Raw genomic sequence first — 10,000 nt, 5'->3', positions numbered from 1 at the left:
TCACTATTAAAGGCAACCATAGCGGAAAAAATTTAATTAATATTTGTATATAGTACATGAAGAAATCGTAAAATTTTTCCCAGGTTGGGAAATAAAGGCCAGTGAAAGATGTTTGGAAATTAAAGATAGGAGAGTGAAAAGACAAGATAATTGAAGAAAGACGATAGATAGTTGTATGAAAAGTACTTAAAAAGAGGATCAAAGGGAAATCAGGAACTAGAATGTGTAATAATGGAAGGACAAGAAAGAGAAGTCTAATGTGGAAGCAAGAAATTCAGTAATCTCTCTTTCTCTCCTTGAGGGCGAGGGAAAGAGTGGATCTTGTAGGAGGTGGAGAAGAAGATAACTCCTCCCAGAGTCCACCTCCTCCTGATCTGCGTGGAGTAGCCTGCACCAGTCCTCCACCCCGCCCGCTTGCTTCACTGCCGCTCTTCACCACCACTTCATCCTTCCAGTAAGCTAGAAAGAATCTGTGAAAATATAAATGACTATAACCCACTACTTAATCCTTCTAGTAAGCTCGAAAGAATGTGTGGACTTCACTGGTGAAAATAAGTGTCTGTAATTATATCAGCAGAAAGTAGGGTCTAAAGTCACTGCTCACTATGCCAAAGTCCTTCATGTTCATTGTAATTAATTGAAGAATGAAGAGATGGATAAGTTAGTAAATAAAAGTGGTAATTACGACTTTCCTTCCCCAGTAGTAGTGTCGGGACGGCCAGTGACTACGAGCATGACGACGACTACTTCTCGGTTAGTACCGTTCTCTCTTTCTCTCTCTCTCTCTCTCTCTCTCTCTCTCTCTCTCTCTCTCTCTCTCTCTCTCTCTCTCTCTCTCTATAAAAACAACGCGTAACTATAACAAACGCTTATTCTACCTTTTATTTTATTTTATTTATTTTTTTATTCGTTTACGATGGAAAGTCCACAACTGAAGGATTTTTCACAGGACACGAAGGTCGAGGTGCAGCAGGATTCTCCCTCTCCTTCATCCCCCGGCGAGGTGAGCATCCTGCAGGAGATCCTAAGTCAGCCTGCCCTTTGTGTGGAGTGTGGCGGCGCCCTTCCTTCCCGTCCCGTGGAAAACTCAGGTGAGAGACTAACAACAGATTTCCGAATACTTAATGTACTTCCCGTTGATTAATTTATTTCCCTTCTGTCATTCTCATTTTCTGGTTTTCCTACATTGGTGACCCCCTTAATTCCCGTCCCGCGGAAAGCTCAAATGAGAGACAGACTGGTAGGGAGACTGACAATAGATTCTCGTGTCTGTAATGTATTTTTCGTTTCAATTAATTATTTTGTCTTCAATCTTTCCTGTTTTATCTGTGTTTTTTTTTTCCACACATTAATGGTACCCTTCCCACACGTCCTTAGGAAAAGTCAGATGAAAGACAGACAGGTAGAGAGACTGACAACAGATTCTAAGGCTTATAATGTACTTCTCATTTCTACTTACTAATTTGTTTTCCTTTTATTATTCTTTTTTTTTTTATTTCCCTAGATATTTTCATCTAACAATAAACATCACTGTACTTGGTACACTGCACTTGGTAGGAGGAGGCAGTAGGCATCTGCCGAAACGATAATTATTCCCAGTGAAATCTAAAGTGAGGTCAAGGGGTGCTGTGAACTTATCATTAAATCCAGTTTTGACCTCACTGAACATTTCCCTTTGTGTCTCATAACACAAGGGGGCAGTCACAGCCTGTCCTCTAAAGACAACTCTCTTCCTGCACACAAAACTACAAGCAGCTAATTACACACACACACACACACACACACACACACACACACACCCTTTACTCAAAATTCAAAAGTATCATGGCGACTCCCACACCAGCCTCGGAGTCCCCATCTTGGAGAGGGACCATAAATGTCCCCATTTCGGACTGCTCTTTTGGTATCGACCATAAGTGTCTTGACACCCCCCTCAACTTTTTCTTCATTAACTTCTGCAACATTCGCGGTCTTAGATCTAATTTTCAACCTGTAGAACACCACCTCTCCTCTACTAAACCTCATCTTCTTTTCCTCACTGAAACTCAGGTGTCTGAGGCAACTAACAGTAGCCCCTTTTCTGTTCCCTCCTACTTTCTCTATCCTCATTTTCAATCTAAAGCTGGATATTGTGCTTATGTGCACAATGACTTAACCAGCTCTCGTGCCCACGCTCTTGAATCTTCTGAGTTTTCCACCATCTAGCTACGACTACAGAGTCACTCTCAAACTAAATTTATCTGTGTTGTATACCTTTCACCTAACTCCTTTGACTATAAGAAATTCTTTGACGACTTAACTTCCAAACTGGAGCACATTCTGACTCATTTCCTTTTTGCGGAGATCTCCATTTTTGAAGACTTCAATGTTCACCACCAGCTTTGGCTTTCCTCTTCCTTCACTGACCATCCTAGAGAACTATCCTTCAACTTTGCTATACCTCACGACCTAGAGCAATTGGTGCAACACCCTACTCGTATTCCTGACCGTCTTGGAGATACGCCTAATATTCTTGACCTTTTCCTAACCTCTAATCCTTCTGCTTATGCTGTCACCCTATCTTCTCCGTTGGGCTCCTCCGATCACAATCTCATATCTATATCTTGTCCTATCGCTCCAATCCCTCCTCAGGATCCCCCTAAGCAAAGGTGCCTCTGGAATTTTGCCTCTGCTAGGTGATGGGCTGAGAAGTTATTTTGCTGATTTTCCTTGGAATGACTACTGCTTCCGTGTCAGAGACCCGTCTCTGTGTGCCGAGCGCCTAAAAGAGGTGATAGAGTCTGGCATGGAGGAGTACATTCTTCACTCTTTTTTCTCGATCTAAATCTTCCAAACCTTGGTTTAACACAGCCTGTTCTCGTGCTATACATGATAGAGAGGTGGCCCACAAAAGTTACTTTAGCCTTCCATCACCAGAATCTCATGTGCTTTATATTTCTGCTCGGAACCATGCCAAGTCTGTTTTCCAGCTGCTCAAAAAAAAAAAAAAAACATATCCAACAGCTTTGCTTCTTCTTTTCCTCCTTTATTTCAACAAGATGGCACCACTGCAATCACATCTATCTCTAAAGCTGAACTCTTCACTGAAATCTTTGCTAAAAACTCTACCTTGGACGATTCAAGGCTTGTTCCTCCCTCTCCTCCACCTTCTGACTACTTCATGATACCTATTAAAACTTTTCGCAATGATTTTTTCCATGCCCTCGCTGGTCTAAACCATCGGAAGGCTTATGAACCTGACGAGATCCCTCCTAATGTTCTCCAAAACTGTGCCTCCGTGCTTCCACCTTGCCTAGTCAAACTCGTTCAACTCTCTAAGTCAACATCTACCTTTCCTTCTCGCTGGAAGTTTGCCTACATTCAGCCTGTTCCTAAGAAGGGTGACCGTTCTAATCCCTCAAACTACCGTCCAGTTGCTTTAATTTCCTGCCCATCTAAAGTTTTTGAATATATCCTCAACAGGAAGATTCTTAAACACCTGTCACTCCACAACCTTTTATCTGATCGCCAGTATGGGTTCCGTCAAGGCCCCTCTACTGGTGATCTGGCTTTCCTTATTGAGTCTTGGTCATCCTCTTTTAAAGATTTTCATGAAACTTTTGCTGTTGCTTTAGAGCAGAAGTCGGCAAGCTGCGGCTCCGGAGCCGCGTGCGGCTCTTTCAAGAGACATGTGGGGCTCCGGAGCCGCGTGTGGCTCTTTCAAGAGACATGTGGGGCTCCGGAGCCGCGTGTGGCTCTTTCAAGAGACATGTGGGGCTCCGGAGCCGCGTGCGGCTCTTTCAAGAGACATGTGGGGCTCCGGAGCCGCGTGTGGCTCTTTCAAGAGACATGTGCGGCTCCTGCCACATACATAAAATTGTCTAACTTATCGTAGGACACGTAAAAAAATGAGAGAGAGAGAGAGAGAGAGAGAGAGAGAGAGAGAGAGAGAGAGAGAGAGAGAGAGAGAGAGAGAGAGAGAGCTACTGCTACTACTACTACTCCTGCTGCCGCTATTACGACCTTTTCTTCAGTGAAAGATATTAAGAAAGATATTACTGAAGAAATGGCATCGAGGAAGAGGAAAATTGAAGATGAAAATAGAGAGTTTAGGAGTGAATGGACCGAGCACTTTGCATTTGTTCAGAATTCTAGAGGGCACCCTTTGTGCCTCATATGCAGTGAGGAACTGGCCAACAATAAAAAATCCAACCTTGAGAGGCATTTTCAGAGGAAACATAGTGACTGCTGAAAACTATCCAGTTGGAGATGCCAGAAAGAAAGCTGTGGAGGAACTGCAGCTCAGAGCAAAGCGAAGTCAGAATGTATTCGTGAAATGGCTGAAGTCCTCCAACGATACATCTACTGTCAGTTTTGTGATAAGTCATGAGATAACAAAACGTGGAAAGCCTTTACAGATGGTGACTATATAAAAGATTGTTTCATCAATGTAGCAATGCATCTGTTCAGAGAATTAAAAAACAGGGATGAAATAATTAAGAAAATTAAAAACATGCCATTGTCTGCTAAAACGATGAGGGACGGAGCATTGAAACTTGCACAAGACATCACCAATCAGCAAATTGTGGACATCAATTCAGCCTGTGGCTTTTCAATTGCTTGTGATGGGTCATGTGATGTTGACGACATTGCACAAGTTGTTCTTCTTGGCAGGTATGTCAACTCTGAAGGCCCACAAGAACTCATTGACTTGTTGCCTCTCACTGGTCAAATTAGAGGTGAGGATATATTTACAACAATTATAACCTGCCTTAAGGAAAAAGGAATTCAAACCAACCACATTATTTCTGTTTCAACTGATGGTGCACCGAGTATGACAGGTATACATAAGGGGTTTGTTTCACTCTTAAAACGAGAGCTGAATCGTGAAGTAATATCATTTCACCGCATCGTTCACCAAGAGGCATTGTGTGCACAAACTTGCCCATCAGAGTTCACTGAAGTAATGGACTTAATCGTGAAAATTATTAACAAAATTATGGTAAAAGGCTTAAACCACCGACAGTTTCGTGAACTTGGAAGAAGTCGATTTCCAGTATTCAGACCTCCTCTTACATAACAAAGTCCGTTGGCTTTCTAGGGGTCGGGTGCTTGCACATTTTGCAGCATGCCTTGAGGAGGTGAAGAAATTTCTGGAGGAGAAAGGCCACCATGAATATGCATGCCTTACAAATCCTGAATGGCTACAGAAGTTTCACTTCTTGGTGGATATCACTTCACATTTAAATGAGCTCAATAGGAAACTAGAAGGAAAGAGAAACACTGCTCTGATGCTTTTGGAAGAAATCCTTTCCTTTGAACGAAAACTATCTTTGTTTGTTAGAGGTGTTGAGAGAGGCTCAATGATTCAATTTCCTTCATTAAAGCAATCTGGAGAAGGAACAGACTTTGAGCTGGATATTGATATCATAAAAAATGCACTAATGAAAATGAAAAAAAAATCCTTTGAGGGGCGTTTTCAAGAATTCAGAAAAGGCCACGTTGTCATTTGTGATCAACCCCCTGGATGCAGATACAGACTCACTCAATTTTTTCAGCTTTTACTGGAGTGAATCAAGCAGAACTAGAACTGAAATTATCTGATTTGCAAGGAAAAGACTTATAGACTTCAAAATTCAGAGGCATGGTCTCCGATATTGAAAACCTGGAGAAACAACATGCTACACTGGCATTTCAACACAAATGAACGGAATTGTCTGGGCTACAAAACCGAGATCAGATTGTGTATGAAGTGTGGAATTTCTTACCAGACACTTACACATACATGAAAAGATATGCCTTTGGCATTCTCCCTATTTTTGGATATACTCACCTGTGTGAACAAGTGTTTTCTAGCATGAACTTTATGAAAAAAACAAACTACGCAGCCGATTGAATGATGCAAGCCTGCAGTCCTGCCTGAAACTCAAAACGACAACATATTTGCCAAACATTGAGCATCTCTCCAAAGAAACACAGGACTAGAAACCACATTAATTAAGTCAATTCTCTCTCTCTCTCTCTCTCTCTCTCTCTCTCTCTCTCTCTCTCTCTCTCTCTCTCTCTCTCTCTCTCTCTCTCTCTCTCTCTCTCTCTCTCTCTCTCTCTCTCTCTTCTCAGTTTAAACTCATCATGGTGACCAGATACTGATATGGTAAGTATACTTAATATGTTTGGAAAATGATATACCATATTTGTTCACTTGCCGCCATCATAGAATTATAAAGTTAAACGAGTGTCTTCCTACTTAATTGTCTATTCATGATAGTTGCTATTTCTATTGATAAAATTATCATTAATAATAATGATTATAGTAATAATAATAATGATAATAATAATAATAATAATTATAATTAACAATAATAATAATAATAATAATAATAATAATAATAATAATAATAATAATGATAATAATAATAATAATAATAATTATTATTATTATTATTATTATCATTATTATTCTTATTCTTATTCTTATTCTTATTATTCTTATTATTCTTATTCTTATTCTTATTCTTATTATTATTATCATTATTATTATATAATATAATATCCAAACAAACTACAAGCAACTGTCTCCCCCACATGGCTATGGAACCTCCAGCAGTCCTGGCGAGGTCGCTAAGTTCTGCTACGAGACCAGGTTCATCCCGTCTCACAGCTGCCACTAACTCAGCTTCTATATGCTACCTCTTATGCAGCTTAATGCAGGGCTCACATACACATATATAATAATAATAATAATAATAATAATAATAATATTATTATTATTATTATTATTATTATTATTATTATTATTATTATTATTATTATTATTATTATTATTATTATTATTATTATTATTATTATTATTATTATTATTATTATTATTATTATTATTATTATTATTATTATTATTATTATTATTATTATTATTATTATTATTATTATTATTATTATTATTATTATTATTATTATTATTATTATTATTATTATTATTATTATTATTATTATTATTAACTACTACTGTTACTACTACTATGGTACAATTTGTATGATTATTTTGTCTATGGTTATATTACTTAACTTTCGTGTGGAGGAAATTTATTAGATTTCGTAATCCACATTCGTAGCAGATTTTACGCTGTGGCTCCAGCAGCACTGGGTTCCAGTCAAGTCTGAAGAAAGTGGCTCTTCTCTAATTTTGGGTTGCCGACCTCTGCCTTAGAGATATCAAAAACTTTTGATAGAGTCTGGCACAAAGATTTGATTTCCAATCTATCCTTCTACACCTTCTATCCTTCTCTCTATAACTTCATCTCGAGTTTCCTTTGTGACCGTTCTATTGCTGCTGTGGTAGACCGTCATTGTTCTAAATCTATTAACAGTAGTGTTTCTCAGGGTTTTGTCATGTCACCCACTCTCTCCCTATTATTCATCAATGATCTTCTAAATCAAACATCTTGTCCTATCCACTCCTACGCTGATGATACCACCCTGCACTTTTCCACGTCTTTTCGTAGACGTCCAACCCTTCAAGAAGTAAACAGTTCTCGCAGGGAAGCCACAGAACGCTTCACTTCTGATCTCTTCAAAATTTATGATCGTTCAATGTCTCAAAAACTCAACTCCTCCATCTATCAACTTTCCAGACAACTATCCCCTCTTCTTCAGTGACACTCAACTGTCCCTCTCTTCTATACTAAACATCCTCGGGCTGTCCTTTACTGGACACTTCACATCTCATCTGTAGCTAAAACAGCTTCTTTGAAGTTAAGCATTCAGAGACGTCTCCAATTTTTCTCTCTCTTCCAGCTGCTAAGTCTGTACAGGGGGCTTATTCGTCCATGTATGGAGTAAGCTTCACATAGTTGGAGGTGGGGGGTTCCACTCATACTGCTCTTCTAAATAGGGTGGAATCATCAACTCATCTCCTCTAACTAACTGTCTTCAGCCTCTTTGTCCTCGCCGCAGTGTTGCATCTCTTGCTATCTTCTACCACCATTTTCATGCTAACTGCTCTTCTGATCTTGCTAACTGCATGCCTGCCCTTTCCGAGGCTTCGCTGCACAAGACTTTCTTCTTTCTCCCTCCCCTATTTTGTCTACCTCTCTAATTAATGCAAGAGAGTATTCTCAATACAGTACTCTCAATCATTCATCCCTTTCTTTGGTAAACTATGGAACTCCCTGCCTGCTTCTGTATTTCCACCTTCCTATGACTTGAACTCCTTCAAGAGGGAAATTTCAAGACACTTATCCTTCAATTTTTTGACTACCGCTTCGGTCCCTATTCGGGGACCTACATTTCAGTAGGCCTTTTTTTTTTTTTGGGGGGGGGATTTTTGTTGCCCTTGCTCGGTGTCCCTCCTACATAAAAAAAAAATAAAATAAATAAATAAATAAATAAAAATAAAATTATTCAAGCATCCATCAAGACGTTTTGCTCTCTTACTGGGAATATCATTAAAGACAACAAAGATGATTAGCGGAATTTCAGCGAGTGTTTCTCCTGTTAATAATGTGAGAGTCTACCAATCTTCCTGCAGTTAAATCATACCTTATACTTAAACTCAGCCTCTTACTCCTTCCTCTCCCCGTTTAGCCGTAGGAACCTCCACAGCCCGCCCTCTGTTGTTGCGTCGCCAGGAGTCCTTCACTCAGACTTCGCCTACTGCTGAGACGTCTCCGCGCAGCATCGAGACCTTGGTGAACACGCCTGACGATGCCGGGGACAAAGAGGCAAAACAGACCAAATTTGTGGGAGAATGCTGCAACCCCGAGCTGCCGAAACCCTGCATCTGTGACGGGTATCGTGTTTCCTTATATTTTTATTTATTTTTCTTTTATGTGAACTGTGTGTTTTCTAGCTGGTGTGATTTTACGTTTTATTTTCGTTTTGTTTTCTTCTCAGTCAGTTAATATATCCTTCTCATTGATAATTTCGTTTTCTTTGTTGTTCTTCTCTTTTCATATCTTCGTGTGACATTCTGTCTTTGAATTTGTATTTTTCCTGATCATCTGAACTTGGCATAGGTTCTTTTTGTGAATATTTGACGTTCATATTATTGATAAAACTTTTTTCCAGTTTATCTTCAACGGGAGATTAGAAGATTAGGAAGATGCTTTTGTGTTACTTTATTTATTTATTTAGTTGGTTTTATTTATTTATTTAGTTAGTTATTTAATCAGTCAGTCAGTTAGTTAATCAGTCAGTCAGTTATTTAGTTAGATATTTTGTATTTTTTTCTCTCAAGTGAAGCAAGGCCACTCCATTCCTTTACAGTCACTTTAACATCGCTACTTTTCCAGGCGCATCAAGACAACCACCTCATCTCCTCCCCAGTGGTACTCCTCGTCCCTGGTCATCTTCCAGCCACACCTCGCCACCACACCAGCCAAACCCTTCCACACCACTACACCTGTCAAGCCCCTCCACACCACCACACACCTGCACATGGTCCACCACACGCTGCACACCCATCACACCCACCACACCTTCCACACCTCCTTCACTTACTTCCACCCTGACATCAGCGCCACAGCCACACGCCACACCAAATCCACGCAAAGTGTAGAGCACTACACACTACCACAGCGCCACACACCACCACAACAAACAACAGAGGAACATGATACTAAGCACCAACAGCACACCGCACCACGAAAACCCCTAAGATCGAACAATCACACGTCACCATGTCATCCCACAATACCAGAGGAGCCTGTAGCATCACATCACATAACACAGCACCACAGGACATCGCATGAATCGTCACAGCAGTCACAGGAAGCAGAATTGCATTACAGCGAGGCATTGAAACACAGAAATACTAAAGACCACAGCGACACACAGGGAAAACATAACAATACACAGGGACAACACGATGATAGTAAAAAGCACAGCGACACAAGGGAAAAACACAGCGATAGTAAAAAATATAGCAGTACACAGGAAAAACACAAAAATATTCAGGAAAAATACTGCAATACACAGAAAAAACACAGCGATGTACAGGAAAAATACAGCAGTGCACAAGAAA

General features: G+C 40.0%; 1 protein-coding gene across 7 annotated transcripts in view; it reads left to right on the top strand.

Annotated features, from left to right (window-relative positions):
• The window catches only part of LOC135113762 (ras-related protein Rab-44-like), a 29,769-nt gene that overhangs the window by 8,680 nt on the left and 11,089 nt on the right, over nucleotides 1-10,000 (top strand). For 6 of the 7 annotated variants that reach the window (XM_064029339.1, XM_064029341.1, XM_064029342.1 and 3 more), the window contains 5 exons: nucleotides 302-454; nucleotides 702-753; nucleotides 950-1,091; nucleotides 8,563-8,767; nucleotides 9,270-10,000. The exon at nucleotides 9,270-10,000 is cut by the window's right edge and continues 953 nt beyond it. In XM_064029339.1, the coding sequence (XP_063885409.1) occupies nucleotides 302-454; nucleotides 702-753; nucleotides 950-1,091; nucleotides 8,563-8,767; nucleotides 9,270-10,000 (1,283 nt within the window). The remainder of the gene's footprint in view (nucleotides 1-301; nucleotides 455-701; nucleotides 754-949; nucleotides 1,092-8,562; nucleotides 8,768-9,269) is intronic. The other variant, XM_064029343.1, reaches the window with a different exon arrangement.

This window comes from Scylla paramamosain, chromosome 26, assembly GCF_035594125.1.
Source record: "Scylla paramamosain isolate STU-SP2022 chromosome 26, ASM3559412v1, whole genome shotgun sequence".
Lineage (NCBI taxonomy): Eukaryota > Metazoa > Arthropoda > Malacostraca > Decapoda > Portunidae > Scylla > Scylla paramamosain.
The sequence above is the reverse complement of the archived record's forward strand: the minus strand, read 5'-3'. Positions and strand labels throughout refer to the sequence as shown.